Below are 24968 nucleotides of genomic sequence, written 5' to 3' on the forward strand. Positions count from 1 at the left end.
AGCTAAAGACAAAGGAAATAGAACGAGGGCCGCAGTATTTTGCTTTTATTAAAAACAGTGAATGTGGGCAGAAACCTCAGTGAAGTGAAGTTTAAGACTGGAGTTAATTCTTTATAAAAGTCACCCCGACCGAACCCATTCAGGTCAGGCACTTGGCTGTTATTTTCCACGCTCGTTGAGGAGGGAGGACTTCCCCCACAGGAATTCTCCTGCTCAGCCATTATTTATGCCAATTTTCCAGGTTTTCCACAGCTCTTCCACTGAATTTGCTGCAGATGATGGGGAAAAGCCGGTGGGAATCTGACCCCCCCCCCCACCCAGAGCGCTTAGCACAATGTGCAAACTTTCAACAAAGTGGAGGAAGAAGCTTTATTTTTTCCCTCATTCCTGGAACTTCTCAAGTCGGACCTGCTGAGTGATGCAAACAATGACAGGGCTGGCAACTACAAGTGGGCCGTTTACAACTATTTTTAAAGGAAAACGCTAACAGGATTTTAGATCGATGGAGATCTTTGTTCCTGATTTTCATTAAAAAGTAAAAACTGCAGGAGGAAATGTGGCTCCAAAATATTTTCATTTCACATTACGGCCAGAATGGGAAATGGAAATTCTACAATCAGCAAGTCAGTGGCTGGGGATGAGGCATTTTACTGGACCACACGAGAGGAGGAGGTTTTAATTATGCCCCTAGCCAGCGCCTATTTAGAGGGTGACAAATGTGGGCAGCTTTATGTCCCCTGCTTCTCCACACAAATAATCCCACTCTGCCAATATTCACCTTGAATGAGCAGGATAAAGCTCCCCGCACAAAAAAAATCGAAAGAAAATAAAATGGTAGACTTCACGCCTGTTGTCATTCAATAATGCCACCAGTGGAGAACATTCGTAATATGCTCAACCAGAAAACATTGCTTCCGGAGGTTTCCATTCTTATTAAACCTGCTCAATCTCCAGTGGTTACTTGTTATTACAGTGCAATTTCATAGCTTCATGGGGCTTTGATTAAGTTTCTGTTTCTCTTGGCCCCTTGGCTGGATCGGAGCCAAGCTGCATCCATTTACTGCAGAGACGGCACTCTGGCTGCCTCAGGTTTACCAAGCATTCCATTTACACACTAAGCTTTATTCTGTCCTCTCTCGGAGAGGGGATAAAAAAAAATCCCAGACAAATGTAACACGGGTATTTGTATTAGACAGGATCATTTATATGAAAAATGCTGGGCTTAGTGAACGTACTAGGCTGGGCAAGGTTGGATGTTGCAGGCTTCCTCTTCTGGTGTTGGCCTCATTGCAATTTCGCACAGGTTTTCAGACACTTCTTCATGTGTATTTCTGTTAACGCACCTAAAAATAAGAGCCCGGCTCCCTAGAAGTCAAGAGAAGACACTTATTATTCACAGGACAATTCCTTACCTCACACAACTAGTTCAGTGATGAATACAATAGTGCTGATTAAGTATTCAACAACATTTACTCCTTTAGGGATACAGGGCTCAGTGTACCAGCATTGTGACGGGATCTCAAAAGGTGCAACATTTTAGAGGGGTTAGGCAATGGCATCAGGAGTTATGAAGCCAAGGCAGGTAAATAGAATCAAGATACAAATCAGCCATGCACTAATTAAATAGGCTCAAGGGGCTGAATGGTCTGTTCCTGTTCCTGCGTGGATTTAGTGAACCCAGGGTACTGTCAGGGTACGTAATGGGAATTCAAGTGCACTGTCTCCAATTTTCTGAAGATCGGTTTTTATGGTTGGAGAACTAAGAGCCCTTCATGCCCAGTTTTCTAACTGTTATGAGGCTTCGGGTTGACAAAGTGAACTTGCGTAAAATCAGCCCCTCAAGATATGGAAAGTGGTTCATTTAAAATGGAGTCAGATCTGACCAGCGAAGACAGGTGACAAGGTAGTTATCATCTATTGCATACTCCATGGCTGGAATTTTACCATCCTGCCTACCGTGGGAATCAGAGCGGGCGAGAGGCAGACCATGGAAAGATCCATTGACCTCAGGCAGGATTTCAGAACCAGCAAGGCCGTAAAATCCCACCCTGTATCTCAGGGGTTAAAATAGGGGCAAGCACTGTACTGCTGTATGTAATAAGCTTATTACTGGAGAGTAGGTAGTGTGACTTATGCTGCGCTGATCAGCGTGTTCAATATCATGTAGAAACACAGTTCCCAAGTCAGTTTAAATATAGCGGTGATTTCTCACACCATTTTAGAACCTTCCTCACCAGTTAAAAATTTGGTTGCCCTGTTCCCTAACTTGGTGACTTGCATGGATCAGAATAAAGGAAAGATCTCAATTATACTTGGCAAATTGTTCATTAATGTATAACATGGAATTGGTAAACTGGTATCCATTGATGAAATGTCAGATCCACTGCCTTGAGAGTTGTTCCCCAGGATATTTATCTGGTTTCAGTATTACAGCAGGTTGAATATAGTGAAGTTACTTCCACTGTGCAATTCATGTTTATAGCTAGGGATTTTCTTAAAAGTTGTCAGAATGTACTTGCCACCCACAACACAACCAACTAGAGATATTGTAGTGTAGCTGTTGTTTCCAGTTAAAAATATTAAGTGGAGAGCATTGCTGTCTCACAGCTCCAAGGACCTGGTTCAATTCCGGCCTCGGGTCACTGTCTGTGTGGAGTTTGCACATTCTCCTCGTGTCTGCATGGGTTTTCTCCGGGTGCTCCGGTTTCCTTCCACAGTACATTGATATGCGGGTTAGGTTAATTGGCCATGTTAAATTGACCTTAAGGGAGAAGTTTTCCCATCCCACTGTCCATGGGAATTGTAGCGGGTGGACAGTGAACCATGCGAAGGTCAGCTGGCCTCTGGTGGGATTTCCCTGTTTTGGTGCGAGTGTGGCTGGAAAAATATCGTCCTTAGTGTCAGACGGACAAGAAGGGTAAATGTGTGGGGTTATGGGGATAGGGCCTGGATGAAATTGTTGATGGTGCAGGCTCGATGGGCCGAAAGGCCTCCTCTGCATTGTACAGATTTGATGATTCTATGTATCCATTGACATAATTATTCATCAGAACTGCAACATGACTTTGTATTGGGCATGTATATGAATTCAGTTATGCATTTTTAAACTGGTTATTGATGAATATGGAAAAGAAATAAAAGGCTTGCATTTAAATAGCACCTCTTAACTGCACAGGATATCCCAAAGTGCTAATGAAATTCCTTTGAACTGTAGTCACAGTTATAATACAGGAAATGCACAGCCAATTTGTGCACAACAAACCCCCACAAACAGCAACGTGACAATGACCAGATAATTTGTGATGGAGGAATAAGTATTGGTCAGGACACTGAGGACAACTCCCCTCCCTTCAAAATGGTGCCACAGTATCTTTTATGTTCACCTGGGAGGTACTCTCAGTTTAATGCCTCATTTGAAAGACATCACCTCCCTCTGTATTGTGGACCAGGACAGGAACAGAAAGCCATCACGTTCTGGTTCGGAGGCAAGTGTGCTACCAACTGAGTCCACAGCTCATAGCACAACAGAGGATTTATAGAATTTTATGAGGATATCCTGGATAGTTATCACACGTCTAGATAGCTGGAGCTGAACATGAAAGTATATTTATTAGTGTCACAAGTAGGCTTACGTTAAGACTGCAATGAAGTTACTGTGAAAATCCCCTGGTCGCCACACTTCGGTGCCTGTTCGGGTACACGAAGGGAGAATTTAGTATAGCCAATTTACCTAACTAGCATGTGGGAGGAAACCGGAGCAGCTGGAGGAAACCCACACAGACACTGGGAGAATGTGCAAACTCCACACAAACAGTGACCCAAGCGTGGGTCTCTGGTGCTGTGAGGCAGCAGTGCTAACCACTGACCCTTTTAAAAAACTACTCAATAAAGAAATCTGTAAGTGTGAGAGAAACCTGAAGCTGTCAATGAGTCGGTGATATGCCTTGTTTGAAACATTTTGTTCCTCTGTCAAGGTAGGTGCAAGCTTGACAATCAGAAGCAATTTGAAATGTACTGAGCCAGATACTGCAATGAGATGACAATCCAGTTGCCTCAGCTCACCGTAAAAATAAATGTTATATAAATCTACCTTTACTCCTCTGCCTTGCACAGAAAAATTTAAACAACGGTAACAATATCATATGATGACTGGACACTGTGAGCCTGCATGTCAGGCTTAGTGAGTCCTTTAAAGATATATTAAATTAGAGAGTTCCCATAAAGTGACTACATGAAATGGATAATGAAGGGTAGCCTTGTTTCAAAATTAAAGATTATTGACTTGTTGGCACTTTTAGCTCCCCAATCCCCACCCTTCAACCTCCCCATTGCTTCAACCCACTACTTCTCCTTTGTACCCCCAAGAAAACCTTTGGTTTCCCTCTTTCCCCCCAAGATAACCAATGGTTATTCAGCACGGTGACACAATGGTTAACACTGCTGCCTCAATAGCGCCAGGGATGTGGATTCAATTGTGGAGTTTGCATGTTCTCCTCGTGTCTGCATGGGTTTCCTCCAGTTTCCTTCCACAGTCCAAAGGTGTGGGGGTTAGGGGATTGGCCACATTAAATTTCCCCTTGGTGTGAGGGGGGCTAACAGGGTGAGTACGTGGAGATACAGGGATAGGTCCCAGGTAGGATTGTTGTCAGTGCAAGATCAGTGGACCAAATGGCCTCCTTCTGCACTGTAGCGATTCTATGGTTCTTCACTAGCTATTGGAATCCAAAATCCTAGTTCCTGATTCCCTTGCTGTATTCCAGGAATGGCAGATAAACCATGACATGAAACCATCTCATGTTATCAGATGAGGTTAGCTCTCCTGTACGCAGCAGCTACAGGCTGAAAGAAAAGACTTGTGTTGGCGTCTTTCATGATTCCAGGATGCTCCCTAATCACCTTGCAACCAGTGATGTACTTTGGAACTGCTACTACTGTAGCACTGTGGGAAAAAAACAACTGACAAATGGGGCATTGCAAGTTGAGATAAATGTGATAAATCTCCCTTGATGGCATTAATAAATGTTGGATAAGGCATCTAGAGAACTCCACTCAAAAAGCACCATGGGATCATTTGCTCTCCTGAGATGGGTGTTGTTTTGTACCTCACCTGAGACCTGTTATATGTGTATGTTGAAAGTTTATTTGTTAGTCACAAGTAAGGCTTATATTAATTAATGCTGCAATGAAGTTACTGTGAAATTCCCCTGGTTGCCACACTCCGGCACCTGTTCGGGTCAACACACCTAACCTGCACATCTTTTGTACTGTGGGAGGAAATCCGTGCAGACCCGGGGAGAATATGTAGACTCCACGCAAACAGTGACCCAAGCCAGGAACTGAACCTGGGACTCTGGTGCTGTGAGGCAGCAGTGCTAAACACTGTGCCACCGTGCCACCCCAATGTTCCTAACTAGAGACGACACTTTCTATCTGCTACTCTGAACAGGTTGGTTAGGGCAAAAATCGCTGGTTTTAACCATCGTTAACCCATTCCGCACACCACAGCGTCTATCTTTTAAATGTTTCTTTCGCAATTCACAAAGTTGCAGCACATGCTGTATAAAGCACCGTGCACCAAGGATCAAGTACAAACAGCCCCATTATTCTTTTTTTTGGGTCACCTATCTGTCAGGCATTTTGGAATGCTTTATTAGAATACAAGGTGCGTAGAGAAATCTCCAGTTATTAAAAACCACTGGCTGCTTTTCTGGCAGCGTGTGACCAGGTACATTGTTCCGGAGAATGTGAAGGATGCACGGTCTGAAAGGCAGCCACCTGAAAATGTAAAATTATATCTCTTATTATAGACTGCCTATTGATCCTATTTATAAAAACGATGCACTCAACCTGTCCTTTATTACAAGGAATTTTTTCCTGCGTTGGTATTTGATTAGTTTGGCAACTTCATCCCTAAACTTCTGACCTTGCTGCCTGCATACCAAAGCTATTTTTAATAAGCTCGCAGATTGTCTTTCACTGCATTCTCTCTGACCTGGCTAGCCGGAGATGCCAGAGGTAAGTCTCGCTTATGCACACTCATGATGGTTCTTGCTTGACAACAGATAGGCAATAGCCTCACCCCAGGATAACACCATGCTCAAGTAGGGTAGAAAGATGACAAGGGTACTTTTCATCTTGAAGCACAGATTGCTCATCAATTGGGTAGAAGTTTGTTGGGTTCTTCAATGGGTCAGTGCCCCATCTTATTCCCAGGCAGTGAGGGTGAAAAGCATTCTCCGTGTCACACAAGTAACACATTTAGCACCTGCGTCTTAAATAGTTTTATTTGGAGTTCTTCTCCAGGTTTTCTTTTATGTGGGCAAACGCCTGTCACAAAATGGTAGGATGCAATTAAAATGATTTCTTTTTGCACAAGTAAAATTAAACTGCCATGTACTTTGTAAACCATGTCTGGGCTGTACCCAAGGGAATAGGGAACAGGGGATTCTTTGCAATCGATACGATTAGTACTCACAGTGCGCCAGGAAGCAGTTTAGATACAGGTGAGGTGTTGAAGAAGCATCAGCAAGAGGGAGTTTTAAGTTTATTTATTAGTGTCCAAGCAGGCTGATATTAACGCTGCAATGAAGTACTGTGAAAATCCCCTAGTCGCCATACTCCAGGCTGTTTGGGTACACTGAGGGAGAATTTAGCATGGCCAATGCACCTAACCAGCTCGTCTTTCAGACTGTGGGAGGAAAGCAGAGCACCTGGAGGAAACCCACACAAACACAGGGAGAACGTGCAGACTCTTCACTAACAGTGACCCAAGCCGGAAATTGAATCCGAGTCCCTAGTGCCGTGAGGCAGCAGTGCTAACCGCTCTGCCACCAAGGCAGCCATCTTCAGGAAACAGCTCAGCTAGAGATGAAACGCTAAAGGCAAAACAGTCTGTGAAAAAGACCGTTTTCTTCAATGAACAGAAGACCATTTCCAAGTCCTGGTCATTTAAGATGTACGGTGTGCTAATCACTGGCTAGAACTGACTCATGGTTTTATGGCTGTTGTTTAGGAAATGATGTTTTGGCAGAGTTTAGGTAGGAGGGAAACAGATGCTTTTGGGTTTTCAGACTTTGAGTGACAAAGGTGTGCTATTGTTAATTGGCTGATGAAAAGAAAACAAAGATATTGTAATTTGTTTTGCTTGGTAAAATCATTGTTGTATTACTTATGTGCTGGAAAGCAAGTTGTTGGGAGTTGATGACTGTGGTCATTGGAATAAGAGATAAGGTGGCTGTGAGAGTCTTAACTAACAATAAGGATTGGTTGATATGATAAACCTAGAGGGACGTCAAACAGATATTGATACAAAACAATAACAGGAGTAGATTTGAATGGGTTGTTTTGATTCAAAGGGGAATATATAAAGATTGCAAGAAAAAATGTAAGAAAGTTAAGTAGAGGTAGGGTGAGTTTTCTCATCTTTTATATCCTAAGAGCTGAAGTAAAGAAATGAATTTAGGGCAGCACAGTGATTAGCACCGCTGCCTCACAGCACCAGGGACCCAGGTTCGGTTCCTGGCTTGGGTTACTGTCTGTGTGGAGTTTGCATATTCTCCCCATGTCTGCGTGGGTTTCCTCTGGGTGCTCCAGTTTCTGCCCACAGTCCAAAGACGTGCAGGTTAGGTTGAGTGGCCATGCTAAATTGACCCAGAGAGGAGAATTTTCCCATCCCACCCACCATGGGAATTTTAGCTGACCTTTCAAAGGTCTGTTGACCTCGGGTGGGATTTTCCTGTTTTGGGGTGACAGCAGCTAGAAAATCCCATCTTTAGTGTTGGGGGATTAGAAGGATAAATATGTGGGATTAAAGGGATATGGCCTGGGTGAAATTGTTGTCAGTGCAGGCTTGATGGGCCGAATGGCCTCCTTCTGCATTGTACAGGTTCAATGATTTAATCTATTCTGTTAGAGAGCATTTCTCAAGAGACTGAGTGAGGCAATGAAGGACCAAAGAGAAATAACATATTTAAGGAGATACTTGAACCTCTGTAAGGGGTTGGCAGTTTAGGTCTCTCAACAGACCACAGGAATGGCTGGTCAGAACGCACAGGAGGCGGTTTCAAAAAAGCCAAACCTGAAAAACCAGCTACTGTTAGCCTCAGAGGACACCCCCAGAGAAAACAAAGACATAGTGTGTTAAAATTATTAGGATTCTACAGATTTTAAAGTCAATGGAGTTGCTGAACAGAAAAAAGGGAAGGTCAGCTCTGAAGGTAGTTAAATTAAGATCTTTTGGAACTATTTTAAAGAACTGTTGACTGTGTTTGCCATTTTTGTGTGTAAGTGTAATTTTTTCTTTATATTTTTAATAAACATTTATTTTACGATGAAATCATTACAAGTAGTCGAGGACGTCACTTCCAGATTTAGAACCTCTCCTCATACCACGAAAAGTGGGGATAAATGTTTTGGCAGCCGTTTCATGTTTCCTTCTGGGACTTTGGGTAAATTTACCACCAGCCGTGCCATAACACTGTTAAATGCCTCCTAACGGATCATGCTGCACAGTGCCCCTCCCTTATAAACAGGTTTATCAAATGGCCTTAATGTACAAAAACGTTTTGAGGTGGAGAAGATTTCAATCATTGATAACCTGAAGTTCTCTCTGCTACCAGCATATAGGAAATACAATGTATATAAGGGCCGGGATTTTCTCAAAACAAAACTAAGTGCCCAACAAGCGAGGAAACAGGAGTATTTCCTGTCCAATTTTTTGGACGTACTTACCAGAATGAACCTCTGACGTTCTGAGCAATGCAGAGTACCTCAGTGTGACCCACATTAAAAGTGGTGGGTGGGGCCTATTCTGCCCGAGAGGCCGGCAGCATAGTGCTGAGTGGGCCACTGCGCACGTGCTGATTTGTCAGTACGGAGATTGGTGCATGCATAGTGGCTTCTATCCACTGTCCTCCGATCACTGGCCTTCTTGATTCCCCTCGTAGGGCCAGCCCCAATCTCCCTCTCCCTTCAAGGCCAGCCCCAATTTACCTCCCCCATGGCTAACCCCCACTCCGCCACCCCAATGACGAGGCCCGAAATCCCCCACAATGGCCAGCCTGATCGCCTCCTCATTCTCTCCCTCACCAATCCCTGTGCAGACTGACCATGAGTCCCCGCCCCCACTGAACACCCCAAAAGGCCCCACCCCCAGTATGCCCCACTGTCCAGTGCCTGGTGGGCAGTGCCAAGATGCCCAGTGGGAAATGCCAGTTTTCCCAGCGGGCCGTGCCAGGGTGCCAGGCTAGCGCTGCACTGCCCCAACCTCCCGGGGGGGGGGGGTGTGGGGGGGAGGGGGAGTCAATGACCAAGGGTGAGGCTGCCTTTTCCCCATTAGTGGGGAGCAGTTGTATTTCCATGTGATAATCAGCTCTGTGCCGATTTCAGGCAGGAACTGATTGTGCCTGGGAGTCCCGTGACCAGTGGAACCTCGCCTCCCGCTGTCGTCTCCCAGCCTGTGCATTGCTTGAGCAGTGAATGGGCTGGGAGAATCCCAGCCGAGTTCACTTGGGTTTTCAGAAGTTATTTGATAAAATTACACTTAAGGAGCTTGCCAAGAAAATTAGCCAGCTGGGTGAAACATTGGCAGAGAATTTTGCTGCCCAACCCACCACAGCAATCAGAGGGGGTGAGGGCTGGACAATGGGAAGGACCTCGGGTGAGATTTTACTGCTTTGGGAAGAGCAAGGCAATAAAATCCCACCCATTGTTTTGGGGTCTGGAAGGTAGGACACAATGACAGAAAAAAAATTCTGAAGGAGTGGTGGCTGGATTTCTGAAGGGAAGCTGTGCTGGATCCCTTGCTGCTTACATTATTCATAAAGAAAATAGCTCAGGTCCATCCTGAAAAATTGCTGATGACAACCAGCTATGTGTATGAGTGATGTATGTAGGGGAGACTGACAAAGAAAGAAATCTGGACCAACTTAGTGGATGGGTTGAGGACTGGAGGAAGGATTCAATGAGGATAAAATGTACATTATGGAGGAAATATGGAACATATGAACACAGGAGGCAATCTCGTTTGGTTTTGATTAGCAATTGCAGAGAGGATGACAATTATTGACCACATACTGAAACTTCAAAAATAAAGAAAAACTTACTTACACTGATATAGTTTCTTACCTAACCTCAGGCTGAGGGAATATCCTTAAACCTAATTGTGGGATTCACCACAAAGATATCAATAACTTAAGATGTGCCAATTTAACTCCGCAATATTCATTTGTAAAGTTCAAGATTTAAAATATTTGGCTAAATTTGCAATGCAAACCCCTGAATTAACTCTACAATGGTGAACACACTTGCCAAAATCTAATTAATTAAGTAATCAATAGGTAGGAAGGAAATTGCATTTACATAGCACCTTTCCTGATATCAGAAGCTCCAAAGTGCTTCAGAGTCATAGAATCCCAACAGTACAGAAGGAGGCGATTTGGCCCATTGAGTCTGCATCAACCACAATCCCACCCAGGTTCTATTCCCACACATTTACCCTGATAAACCCCCCTGACACTAAGAGGCAATTTAGCATGGCCAATCCACCTAACCTGCACATCTTTGGACTGTGGGAGGAAACCGGTGCACCTGGAGGAAACCCACGCAGACACAGGGAACAAGTGCAAATTCTGTAGACAATGACTCGCGGCCGGAATTGAGTCCGGAGAAAATCTCATTCTGTGAGCTTGCTGTGCAAATCTTGTTCTTGGTCTCTCGTGTGATTTAGGAGCCATTGCGCGATTTGTGCCCATGGTTAGTGGGGCCATCGCAGCTATTGCTTCTTATTCTTAACAGCACTCAATGAAGAATGTTGCAATGTACAGATAAAATCCTCACACCTAGAGTGTGCTACAGACGTTATACATAAGTATAAGCCATTCAATCCAGCCAGTCTATCCTGCTGTTTATGCTCCACGCAAGCCATCTTCCCAGCTTACTTCACCTCACTCTATCAACACACCCTTCCCCCTCATGTGCTTACCTAGCTTTCCCTTAAACCGCACCTAATCCATTTATCTCAATCGCTCCGTGTGGTAGTGTGTGCCACATTCTAACAATTCTCTGAGATTAACCTTAGATCTGTATTTACGCACATGTTAATTCAGTTTCTGGAATTCAAGACAAGAAACAAATGCTGGCATCCCAGGACAGTATTGAGTGGGGGGGAGGCTGCAATCTTGGAGGTGCCTCCTTTCAGCTGAGATATTAAACTGAGGCTCTGTTTACCTTCCCCCAAGTAGATGTTAAAAGATCCCATGGCATTATTTTGGAGAATAGGAAAGTTATCCCCAGTATTCTGGTCAATACTTAGCTCTCGATCAACATCACAAAGATGGATTATCTGCTCATTGTCACACGGAACCTTGTGTGCGCAAATTGATGTTGCATTTCCTACATTGTAGCAATAAATTTATATCATAGAATCCTACAGTGCAGAAGGAGGCCATTTGGCCCATTGAGCCTGCACTGACAACAATCCTACCCAGCTCCTATTCCCATAACCCCATATATTAACCCTGCCAAACCCCCTGACATTAAGCATGGCCAATCCACCTAACCGGCACATTTTTGGACTGTGGGAGAAAACTGGAGCACCCGGAGGAAACCCACATCAAGAATACTTCATTAGCTGTAGAACATTTTGAGATGTCCTATAGCTGTGAAAGGCGCTATGTCAAGCTTTCTTTCTGTTTCTTCAGATTACAACTACTCGTTTGCTTGCATGACTACATGATGTCGAATTCAGAGGAACAAGCCGGAAATCGAGGAACATTCATAAATGACAAGCCCTAAGCTCCATTTGAAGAAATCTCCAATAGCACATGAAGTGAATTCAGGGCCACACACTCTTAACTTCATCAGTACCATTTATTGTGCATCCCTAGGTACTTGGGATACTTGAATCCAATTTTCCGATTGCAAAGCTATCCATCATGTGGTCACATCTACAGATGCACATCTGTACTATTTCAGAAGGTTAAGAGTTTGCAAATCATTACGCCTATACTTACTACGAAACCAACAGAGAAAATGCTGGAAAATCTCAGCAAGTCTGGCAGCATCTGTGAGGAGAGAAAAGAGTTGACGTTTCGAGTCCAGATGACCCTTTGTCAAAGCTGAAAGGCATTGAAACTGGGAGATATTTATACAGCAGGGAGAGGGAATGAAAGATGAGTCACAGAGATCAGGGGAAAGGCTGCTAATGGCAGTACCATAGAGTGAATTGCCAAATGGCAAAGAAGCTGAAATCAGAGGGTAAGCTGTGATTAGCAGCCTTATTGCCTAGTTTTTGTGGCTATGACTCATCTTTCATTTGGTCACCCTGCAGTATAAATATCTCCCACTTTCTATGTCTTTTAGCTTTGACAAAGGGTAATCGAGACTCGAAACGTCAGCTTTTTTCTCTCCTTACAGATGCTGCCAGAGCTGCTGAGATTTTCCAGCATTTTCTCTTTTGGTTCAGAGTCCAGCATCCACAGTAATTTGCTTTTATAATTATGATCCTAGTCGGACAGCCTCCCAGCTCCTGGACTTCGCAAATGCTTCTAATGTTACTCCTGGCGAACAAGAAGTTTGGAACAACTGTGTACCATTTTCTGGTTCCCCAGCTTCAGTTCCCCTCGATTTTTAAGTTAATGGTCCATGAAATTGGGCCAGATTTACAGAGTGATAATCCCTTATGGAATCAGTAGCACCAAGACTGGTGGGAGCATGACCCTATCTCTGATTCATCATTTACACTGATTTAAGAGCAAGCAAGCAAGAGCTAGCAAGGATTAAAAAAATTTGTACACAAGAGTGCAGTTTCAGCTGTGAACTTAGAACATTTTGAAGGGTCAAGATAACAGAAAACATACTTCTGAGTGAGCTGGGAGGAGCTATTCTGATGTAACTTCCAGCAGTTTGAAATACATTGAGCATTTAAAACCAATAATTATAGCAATGCACTACTTTTGAATTAAGTTAATTGTTTTGAAATATATTTGGACCTTGACTTGAAAAATCTAGAATCAAAATCTACCGGTGACCATGAAACCATTGTTGATTGTTGGAAAAACCCATCCGGTTCACTAATGTCGTTTAGGGAAGGAAATCTGCCGTCCTTACCTGGTTTGGCCTACATGTGGCTTCAGAGCCACAAGAATGTGGTTGACTCTTCACTGCCCTCTGAAATGGCCTAGCAAGCCACTCAGTTCAAGGGCAGCTAGGGATGGGCCATAAATGCTGGCCAGCTAGCGATGCCCATGTCCCACAAATGAATGCAAAGAAACACTTTTAAGTCTTAATGCATGTTTCCGAAGTCTTGTGGGGCAGTGGTAGTGTCTTTGCATCTGGGCCACAATCTCTGGGTTCAAATTCCATTTCAGGACTCGATGGCGGAGGTTTGTTCACTGTGTAGCCAAACAGGTTGATTATCAGCCTGTTAATCCTTCCAATATGCTTGATGGTGAGTGGAAAGACTGGGAGGTATTCCTGGTCAACCACAGTGTGGAAGGCAATGGCAGCTACAGATATAATCAGGGGGAAAATTCAATGGAAGTTAAGATAATAAAAGGGGAGATGATGGCCTAGTGGTATTACTGCTCGACTATTAATCCAGAAACTCAGCTAATGCTCTGGGGAACCACATTTGAATCCCGGCACGGCAAATGGTGAAATGTGAATGCAATGAAAAAAACTATCTGGAATTAAGAATCTACTGACGACCATGAAACCATTGTCAATTGTCAGAAAAACCCACCTGGCTCACTAATGTCCTTTATGGAAAGAAATTTGCCATCCTTATCTGGTTTGGCCTACATGTGACTTCAGAGCTACAGCAATGTGGTTGACACTCAACTGCCGTCTGAAATGGCCTAACAAGCTACTTAGTTCAAGGGCAACTAGGGATGGGCAATAAATGCTGGTTAGTCAGTGATGTCCATGTCCCGTGAATCAATAAAAGAAAGTTTGTGGTCTCCAGTGATCCAATAGGGCGTGGCATCTGACAGAGAAGGAAGATGCATGTTTCAAAGTTGGATTGACACAAAATTCAATATTTAACCCTAGAGGTGGTTGATAAATGCTTTCTTACAGAGAAAAAAATTATTTTAGGAGCTGCACACAATTCCAGCCAAACATGAACAAACTAACAGATGAAAAAAGATAGATGGAAATGACTTTCTGGCCCTGCTCCACAATCTACTTATGCATCACATTAAATAACCCCCTCACTTCCAAATATCGTTTAATGCTAATTATAGACAAAATATTTGTGCTGCTTTGTAGACAAGTGTCACAGTTCATTCATGAGAAAATATCACTGCATCATTCATGCATTACATAATTTGATTGCCAAAAATTGCAAGAAATCAGTTCCAATTCTCCTCACAGAAATTTGCAAGTTGTTTAAAAAATGTCATTAAGGCCAGGATTAATTAGTGCTTACTCTTTATTTTAAAGTGCAAGGTTATAATAAAAATAGTCATCGGATCTAATACTGATCAGTTTAAAGGATCGTGTTATTTGGAACCATAGAATCACAGAATCCTTACAGTGTAGAAAGAAGCCATTCGGCCCATCAATCTGCACTGAATCTCCAAAAGACAATCCCACCCAGGCCCTCTCCTCTGCCCTATCCCTGTAACCACGCACACTTACCACAGCAAATCCAGCTGATCTAAACATCTTTTGGACACTAAGGGGCAATTTAGCATGGCTAATCTACCTAATCTGAACATCTTTGGACTGTGGGAGGAAACCCATGGGGAGAATGTGCAAACTCCACACAGACAGTGACCCAAGCTGGAAATCGAACACAGGTCCCTGGCGCTGTGAGGCAGCAATGCTAACCACTGTGCTACCGATTCCCAGGTGGAAAATATTACTTTCATTTTATTATTATTATTTCATTTTCATAGTTTACTTTGTATTATGCAGTTACTTTTGAAGTTAGGGGCAAAGAAAGACAGCGTAGTAGAATACTCTAAGAAGGTTAGAGAGGTCATGGACAGTGCTAAGGAACGTGGCCAACAATTGATGGTTTCACTTATCTCCGGGGAATAGCTCATCCTGTTGGACCAAAATTCTGCTGCTCTACAGCAAACTGATCTCACCTCATTGGAGGTTAGTTAACAGGTAAACAGGGGTGGCATGATGGCAGTGGTTAGCACTGCTGCCTCACAGCACCAGGGACTTTGAGTTTGATTCCAGCCTTGGGTGACTGCCTGTGTTTGCACATTCTCCCTGTGTCTGCATGGGCTTCCTCCAGGTGCTTCAGTTTCCTCCCACAGTCCAATGATGTGCAGATTGGGGGGGATTGGTAAATTGCTAAATTGCCCCTTTATGTCCCAAAATGTGCGGGATAAATTGGCATGGTTATGGGGATAGGGCGGAGGGTGGACCTGGGTAAGAAGTTCCATTGGAGAGTTGGTGCAGAGGTCAGAGAGTTTTTTTTAAATTAGTATCACAAGTAGGCTTACATTAACACTGCAATGAAGTTACAGTGAAAAACCCCTAGTCGCCACACTCCAACGCCTATTCGGGTACACTGAGGGAGAATTTGGTATGGCCAATGCATCTAACCGGCACGTCTTTCAGACTGTGGGAGGAAACTGGAGCACCTGGAAGAAACCCATGCAGACACGAGAGAACGTGTAGAGTCTGCCCAGACATTATACCAAGCCGGGAATTGAACTCAGGTTCCTGGTGTTGTGAAGCAGCAGTGTTAACCACTGTGCTGCCCTACAAAAGTTTGTGCAGATGCAATGGACTGAATGGCCTCCTTCTGCATTGTAGGGGTTCAGTGATTTAAATTTGGGGTGGCCTACCTGTTCCACATGAGACGGTGCATTCGCTGCTGCCAATCTGTTTCCAGTTGAACTCCCTCTTTTTCCTCGGCCCCTCTCCCCAGGTGTGCAACCCTGCCTCAGGACCTGTTTGGTAATCTCTGGACTGCAGCTGGTTTGCATGCACTCCGCTCACAAAGTTCTCCGCCTCTCTTTCACGGAGGACGTACACGTCACCGTCTGCATTGTATGATAACTGACCATTGAAAGCCTCTCCTGGAACAGACAGAGAGGTTTCAAATTTTACAGCAATCAAAGAGAAAACTAATACAGCTCAGTGAGAGAGTTATTAGATCCAGAATGGAAGAACCATCTATTCTTCAGAACTAGCTCCTGTTTTGCCCCCATAAAGGTGATGCAGCATGCAGAGGAATTGGATTTCTGCTGCACTATTGGTGAAATTATGATAAGGCAAACTCTCTTCCACTTCTTCCGTCAGGAAAAAGATACAAAAGTCTGAGAACGCATACCAATCGACTCAAGAACAGCTTCTTCCCTGCTGCCATCATATGTTATGCTGATCTTTCTCTACTCCCTAGTTATCACTTTAACACCACATTCTGCACTCTCTCCTTTCCTACTCCCCTATGAATTCTATTACCAGTATGTTTTGTTTGTACAGCACACAAGAAACAACACTTTTCACTCTATCCCAACACATGCGACAATAATAAATCAAATCAAATTCAAAGCCCCCTAAATGTTAAATGCTATTGAGTTCCTTAGTGATAGGAGGGGTGAAGTGATGGCTTTACTTGGGGTGAAGCTGACAATTAAAGTCACTAATAAATGCTGATAGTGCCGAGGATTGTCAGAGGATACAACAGGACATAGATAGATCCGAGACTTGGGCACAGAGATGGCAGATGGAGTTTAATCCTGACAAATGTGAGGTGATGCATTTTGAAGGATCAAATTTAGGTATGAATTATCCTGAAATTGGCAGAACCCTTAGGAACATTAATACAGAGGGAACTGGGCGTACAGGCCCATAGTTCCCTACCAGTGGCAGCACAGGTGGCCAAGATGATTAAGAAGGCATATAGCATGCTTGCCTTCGTCTACAAGGGCATTGGGTACAGGAGTTGGGAATTAATGTTGCAACTATTTAAAACCTTGGTTTGGCCGCATTTGGAGTATTGTGTGCAGTTCTGGTCACCATATCATCAGATGGTCCTTGAAGCTTTTGGAGAGAGCAAAGAAGGTTCACCAAGATGTTGCCTGGTCTCAAGGGTGTTGGCTATGAGGAGAGGTTGAATAAAATTCGGATTGTTTTCACTGAAAGGATGGAGGCTGAGGGGAGACTAATAGAGATCTTCAGAATTATGAGAAGCACAGACAGGGTGGATAGTCAGATGCTTTTTCCCAGGGTGGAAGTGTCAATTACAAGGGGGCATAGATTCACGGTGAGAGGGGGTAAAGTTTAAGAGAGATGTGCGTTGGATGTTTTTCATGCAGAGAGTGGTGGGTGCCTGGAACATGCTGTCAGAGGGTGTAGTGGAAGCAGGCATATTAGCAACATTTAAGAGGCATCTGGATGGGTACCTAAACAGGGAGGAAACAGAGGGATAGAGACTGAATAAGGACAGAAGGTTTATTTAGTTAGGGCATCATGATAGGCACAGGGTTGGAGGGCCAAAGGGCCTGTTCCTGTGCTGTAGTTTTCTTTGTTCCTTTTTTAAAGGGGTGACTGAGATAAATTGAAACATTCCTCTGCACATTTGGTGAAGTTAAGCTGGCAGACAGAGGCAGCTGTGAAGAATTGCCCAGCCAGAGATGAGAGAAACATCAAAGTTACACAGCTGCCAATTTAAAAGCGAAGTATTAAATTATAAAATAACACACATCCCATGTCTCATCACTGAGGAGCAGCGAGTGCTTTCACAGGCTGCACTGGTCTAGGTGATGGCATACAGCTGCTGCAGGAATGAGTGCCAAGCAACTGATCTTGTGCTACTCTATTTATGGCACTACCTGAGGCATCTCTTCATGATGTGTGTGTGAGCACCTTCCCTTATAGTCCTCTCCAATCAATCTTTCAGCAATTTGCACACAGCCATGATTATTTCTCCAACCTAGCACCTGGTAGTCTCCAAAGGGACAATGGGGTATTTGTAGAAACTCATCAATGTCCAAGATCCAAGTTTTGTGTGACATGCCACTTTAATTTAGATATTGTTAAGTAGAATCTCAAAGGATATATTTTTAAAATCCATGTACAGAAAGTGAGATAAAGTGGTGTATGGTACGCGGGGCAGAGCGGTGTATGGTACGCGGGGCAGAGCGGTGTATGGTACGCGGGGCAGAGCGGTGTATGGTACGCGGGGCAGAGCGGTGTATGGTACGCGGGGCAGAGCGGTGTATGGTACGCGGGGCAGAGCGGTGTATGGTACGCGGGGCAGAGCGGTGTATGGTACGGGGGGCAGAGCGGTGTATGGTACGCTGGGCAGAGCGGTGTATGGTACGCGGGGCAGAGCGGTGTATGGTACGCGGGGCAGAGCGGTGTATGGTACGCGGGGCAGAGCGGTGTATGGTACGCGGGGCAGAGTCCTGAATAAAATGTGGGGTAGAAGGTGTGGAGCGGTGTATGTGATGAAATAATAGGTCACTTTGATCACTTTGACATCAGCCATGCCCATAACCTTCTTCTAAAAAAAACATTTTATGCCATTTTATGGGGGCCCTCAGCCCAATTGCACTACGAAGAAATATCCTAACAACAATATTGTCTTGGAAGAAAGGAAGAACAAGACTTTACCTAAATGTTGACCTGCTGTATGTGATAGTGAATGGCTATTGACAACATTGTCAGTTGGTAAAACATATTCATACTGCACCTTGGGATTTGCCTGTTGATATATCACCTGGAAAAAAAAATTAAGAAAAAATAAAACTGTGAATCTAAATAGAAAAAAAATCTTTGTTGCAACACACATGTGATTCAGCATGAAAATTAACCCATAAAATATCTGTTGATTTAATCCTGATTGAACATTCAGTGTGCTGAAATTGCAAGCACTATATTAATATTCTTTCCAAATATTTATAATAAAAAAACCAAGATTTGGCTATGAAAATAACAGTAAGGCTAATAGAAAATGAATTATTATAAGTGTGGAATCTCATTCCTTCAGGTGTTAATTGTTGTTAGAGATTTATAGACGTTTATAGCATGGAAACAGGCCCTTTGGCCCAACTTGCCCATGCCGCCTTTTTTTAAAACCGTGAAGCTAGTCCCAATTGCCTGCATTTGGCCCATATCCCTCTATACCCATCTTTCCCATGTAACTGTCTAAATGCTTTTTAAAAGACAAAATTGTACCCGCCTCTACTACTACCTCTGGCAGCTTGTTCCAGACACTCACCACCCTCTGGCCCCTTTTGTATCCCTCAGCTCTCACCTTAAACTATGCCCTCTACTTTTAGACTCCCCTACCTTTGGGAAAAGATATTGACTATCCAGCTGAACTATGCCCCTCATTATTTTATAGAGCTGTATAAGATCACCCCTCAGCCTCCTACACTCCAGAGAAAAAAGTCCCAGCCTATCCAGTCTCTCCCTATAACTCAAACCATCAAGTTCCGACAGCATCCTAGTAAATCTTTTCTGCGCTCTTCCTAATTTAAAAATATCCTTTCTATAATAGGGTACCAGAACTGTACACAGTATTCCAAGAGTGACCTTGTCAATGTCTTGTACAACTTCAACAAGACATCCCAACTCTTGTATTCAGTGTTCTGACCAATGAAACAAAGCATGCTGAATGACTTGTTCACCATTCTGACCACCTGTGACTTCACTTTCAAGGCGCTATGAACCTGTACCCTAGATCTCTTTGTTCTGTAACTCTCCCCAAAATCCTACCATTAACTGAGTAAGTCCTGCCCTGGTTCAATCTACCAAAATGCATCACATCACATTTATCTAAATTAAACTCCATCTGTCATTCATCAGTCCACTGGTCCAATTGATCAACAGCCCATTGCAATCTGAGATAACCTTCTTCACTGTCCACTAAGCCAACAATATTGGTATCATCTGCAAACTTACGAACAATGCCTCCTATATTCTCATCCAAATCATTAATATAGATGATAAATAAAAGTGGACCCAGCACTGATCCCTGAGGCACATCGCCGGTCACAGACCTCCAGTTTGAAAAACAACATCTACAACCACCCTCTGGCTGTTTCTGTCATCAAGCCAGTTTTGTATCCATTTAGCTACCTCACCCTGGATCCCGTGAGATTTAACCTTGTGCAACAAACTACCATCCAGTACCTCGTGAAAGGCCTTGCTAAAATCCACGTAGACAACATCAATTGCACTGCCCTTATCTACCATTTAAAATAAATGTTCTTTTTACAAAGTATTTACGTCACAAAAACTGACCATTCAGCTCACCATGCTGTTATAATCCCCATGACGAAACTGTAAACCAAATCTACCAAACAACACCTAAATGAAGAAAGTTTCAACGAGATTTTACTTTTCGTAACTTTTACACAAATCAGAAACAGTGTAAATGAACATAAATTAATGGTCAAATGATGCTTCAAGAAAAAAGATAAATCCACTTTAAACAGTCAATACAACAAAGGTGGATCTTACACAACCACTCTCTTCACTCCCTGCAGACATGTGGCACCATGTCCAGTTTCAAAGTTCTCTAACTCAGCCTATGTAGGATCTCTCACTTTCCTACTCATTCAATTCAGCCCTCAAGTCAACTCATGGCAGCTGAATTCCACTCAAGTTCCCTGGAAACGTTTATCACAAGAATGACACATGCCTACAGAACCTTCTTAGCGAGGTTCATGATAGTCTTGATGACACAAGTTCTTTAGACTCCTTTACCTGAATCTTTTTATAGACCTCATTAAACAGTCTGGTTGGCTGTGGCAAAACTGAAGTCCGGCTGCAAAAGTTGCGACCTTTGCTCTAACTCTGTCTTCAGCTTTCTGTCTATTTTAACTGTAATACGTATTCCATTTCTTGTAAAGGTGCTTTCACTGTTCTTCCCCTGCTGTAGCTCTGTGTCTTGTGCCGCATGGTGTCCTTATCTTAAATTCCTTCTTGGTATTGCTTCCAGGTCAAGGATTGCCAGGTCACATGGACCAGTATTTCTTATTATCGAAGAAAATTCCAATTGATCCCCTAACAATTGATGCAAACTCTTAAAAGTTCCTTCCAAACATTCTTAAAACAGATCACAGATTCCACAGAGATTTTTTGAAAATTACTAAATTTCCCTACTGTGCTGGTTAAATGTTGTCACAGTGTTCATTTTGGTATTTATGTTCCACACAAGTTCCCTTTGATCCTTCTTTATTTAAGTCAATCAAATAAATTGCATTTAAAATATATTTTTCTTTCTATATCTTTCCTTGTATCTCTCTTAATCTTAATCTTAATCTAATCTTTTTCCTCATATGTCGCAGTCAGTGGCGAATGAATGACACTTTCTGTCCCATACATTTTTAGCTGCCCACAGATGTTTTGTGGGCTTGTGAGTACAATTTATAACCATTTGGAATCCAACACAATGCCGTACATTCTACAGGCATTCTAGGAATAGTGTGAACAGGGCAATTAGCAGTATAATTACTTCAAGCAATCAGTTTGAGGAATACTCACCAAGCTATGCAAATTGTAAATTAGGAAATGTAAATTAGCACTTTTAATTCAGTACAAAATCAGATAAAAAACACAAAATAAAAAGTGAAAGGAAGATGTAATTGAGAGAAATCGAAGGAACAAAAAGACAAAGTAAAAAAAACTTCCTAAAATCTCCAACAAAGATGTGCAAGTAAGGTAGATTGGCCATGCTGAGTTACCCCTTAGTGTCCTGGAATGTGTAGGTTAGAGGGATTGGTGGGGTACATATGTGGGGTTGTGGGGATAGGGCCTGATGGGATTGTTGTCAGTGCAGGCTCAATGGGCTGAATGGCCTCCATCTGCACTGTAGGGATTCTAAAGATTAGAATCCAAGAGAATGATACTCCCATAAATATAAAAGCAAATTACTGCAAATGCTGGAATCTGAAACAAAAACAGAAAATGCTGGAAAATCACAGCAGGTCTGACAGCATTTGTGGGGAGAGAATGGAGTCAACATTTCAAATCTGGATGACCCTTCAGAGCTAAGAGCAAAGAAAATCAGAAAAGATTTATACTGTGAGGGTGGGGGTGCTGCAACCGGACAAAGGGAATGTAAGTGAGGATGAAGAACGCTAAGAGACATGCTAATAGTGTCCATTAAGTGATCAGAATGCGTGAATGGCAGAATAGAGGTACAGATGGTTAAGGCAGTTGCCTTGACAGGGTGGGGGGGGGGGGGGGGGGGGGCGGCGGGTGCGGTGGGCAAGAAGAGGAGCAGGAATGGAGAAGTGGAAAAATTAAAGTGAGAAAGAAGGATGATAAAAATGGATGAATGAGATGAAAAGAAGAAACAGAATGAAGTAAAGTAAATGGAACTGGGGCGAAGGTGGAGAGAAGAATTATTGAATTCAATATTCAGACTGAAAGGCTATAAAGTGTCCAACTGGAAGATGAGGCACTGTTCCTCCAGTTTGCGTTGGGGTTCACTAGAAGATTGCAAAAAGCTAAGAATGGACATGTGGATAGGAGAGCAGAGTTGTAATGACTATAATCAGGCAATTGAGATTGGCCCGTTAGAAGATGAACTCCCTGATTAAGACCCCCCTGCCCCGCACCACCCACCACCCCTGCAGAGTGGCACAGCGGAAGCGTGCTGGGTCCATAACCCAGAGTTCAATAGATCAAATCCATCCTCTGCTGTTGAGTTTTCATTCCTATCAAAAAGAAACATTTGGCTGCTGTTCAGCAGTATACCTGGTTAAACACTAAAAGATGTCCCTGATAAAGGACCAAATTGGTGGGTCAATCAGGAAGCCTCTTGGTTTGTACTTAACCAGGAGTGTCAGTTCCTCTGGGACTCCTAGCGTAGACGGCTAACTGAAAATACTCTGTCTGCTGTTGTCAGGCTTGTAAATAAAGTGATTTTGGTGATGGTACCTCTGCCTCTGAGGACTTAATACAAAGGTGATGTGTGAAATAGCAAGCAACAGGAAAGACTGGATCCTGCTTGCAGACAGCAAAGCAGTCACCCAGTCTGTGTTTGGTCTCTCTGATTTAGGGTAGACCACATCGGGAGCAGCGAATGCAATAGACCAGATTGAAGGACATGCACGTGAAGCGCTGTTTCATCAGAAAGAGGCGTTTAGTCCCAGGACAGTGAGCAGGGAGGAGGTAAAGGGGCAGGCGTTGCACCTTCTACGATTGCATGGGAAGGTACTGTGGGCAGAGGGTGAGGTATTGGGTGCGATGGAGGAATGGGTCAGGGTATCCTGGAGAGAATGGTCCCTGTGGAACGCTGACAGAGACAGTGACAGGAAAATGTACTGAGTGGTGGCATCATGTTGGCGTTGGTGGAAATGGCGGAAGATGATCCTTTGAATGCGGAGGCTGGTGGGGTGAAAAGTGAGGACAAGGGGGACCCTATCCTGGTTTTGGGAGGGAGGGAGGAGGTGAGCGCAATGGCCTGGGGATGGGTCAGATGCAGTTGAGAATGATACTTCACACCTCTTAACATGAATTTTCAGCATTAGAGAGGCTGTTTGGCAGTATTTAAGACTTATCATTCCTGCAGGAACAAGAGCAGCAGGCATATAGGAACAACACCACTGGTGAGCCCCCATCCAAGCCTTTTGAATTTGGAAACATATCACTGTTCCGTCAAAATCCTGGAAGTCTCTTCCCGACAGTGCTATGGGTGTTAGGTGCTCCATATGGACTGCACCGTTTTACAAATATAACACAACATCATTTTCTCAAAGGTATAAAGCGATGGGTACTGACCTTGTCTGTGATGTTCACTACTCAAGAACAAATAAAAGAAACAGCACTTATACTTGAATGAGCAAGCTGATTGCTGAGTGATTTATAATTAAATATGTCAAGTTCTTTCATGAATTTTAATAACATATCTATCACTGGGCTACCAGCTCCGCATTGTACTGTGCACATGTGAACATTGGGAATTGCTTTCTGATTTACTCCGACATAAGAATGATGAGTGCTCAATCTTACCACAAAACCCAGGCCGACCTATGGCTGATTTGATGTTGAATTCCATTCTAATTTACAGTTTCTTTTCAGACATTGCACTGTTAATTTCACAATCCTTTGTTCTGATTAAGGAGATGCACGGTTGTTTTCCCTGCTCACTCGGATCCTACATACTCGGTAGAAGGCTTTGTGATGTTTGCATCGCTCACATGTTACAAAATATCAGAGTCTTCAAATGGGTGGCAAGTCTAACTAACAGTGGGTACCAGCTATTGACTGATTATAGGAAATTCTGGACCATTGGGGCGGCACAGCGGCACTGTGGTTAGTCCTGCTGCCTCACAACAAACAGGGACCTGGGTTTTGTTCCAGCCTTGGGTGACTATCGGTGTGGAGTTTGCACATTCTCCCACCTGTGCGTGGCAGAATCTCTGTAAAATGAATACAAGCTTAAAGACGGTGTCAGCATAATGTAACCAAGGGGACAGAAAATTAACCTGACATGTTAGCGTACATGGAAAGTACATGGTAAATCCAATCCAGCAGGTGCTCCGGTTTCCCCCATACTCCAAAGATGTGCAGGTTAGGTGCATTAGCCATGCTAAATTGACCCTTATTGTTCTTGATTAATGTGCGAGGACATGGGGATGGGGAGGGAGTGGTGGGGTATGGTGTTCTTTCAGAGAGTTGGTGCAGACTCGATGGGCCAAATAGCCTCTTTCTGAGCTGTAAAGATTCTAGTAATTTTCTTTCCAAATATTAATTTTATCTGAACATTCCCCCATGTAATAATGTAATATGAACATTCTCTTCTCATTCACTGGGATTTTCTATTTGTTCTCACGTGTGCATGTTGCTGGCAAGACTGCCCATTCTTTAGTTTTCTTGTAGGGGATTTCAGTCAACATCATAGGATTGGATTTACCAGCAGGTCAGGCTGGTACTTGTCCTGAAGAATATTCATGAACTAATTTATTTTTCTTATGTGACTCTGGCAACCCTGATGACCACTATTTTTATACTAATGTCCTCTCCAACCAGAACCATTA

General features: G+C 43.4%; 1 protein-coding gene across 5 annotated transcripts in view; it reads right to left on the reverse strand.

Annotated features, from left to right (window-relative positions):
- The window catches only part of LOC145347181 (thrombospondin type-1 domain-containing protein 4-like), a 428571-nt gene that overhangs the window by 23504 nt on the left and 380099 nt on the right, over window positions 1-24968 (reverse strand). For all 5 annotated transcript variants that reach the window (XR_013887821.1, XM_080195031.1, XM_080195028.1 and 2 more), the window contains exons 10-12: window positions 18586-18691; window positions 15810-16043; window positions 1236-1365 (exon numbers count right to left, since the gene is read on the reverse strand). Coding sequence is in view for 4 of the 5 variants with exons in the window: in XM_080195031.1 (XP_080051157.1) it covers window positions 1236-1365; window positions 15810-16043; window positions 18586-18691 (470 nt within the window). In the remaining variant the exon portion in view is untranslated. The remainder of the gene's footprint in view (window positions 1-1235; window positions 1366-15809; window positions 16044-18585; window positions 18692-24968) is intronic.

This window comes from Carcharhinus amblyrhynchos, chromosome 1 (assembly GCF_965287045.1).
Source record: "Carcharhinus amblyrhynchos chromosome 1, sCarAmb.v2.hapA, whole genome shotgun sequence".
In the NCBI taxonomy this organism is placed as follows: domain Eukaryota; kingdom Metazoa; phylum Chordata; class Chondrichthyes; order Carcharhiniformes; family Carcharhinidae; genus Carcharhinus; species Carcharhinus amblyrhynchos.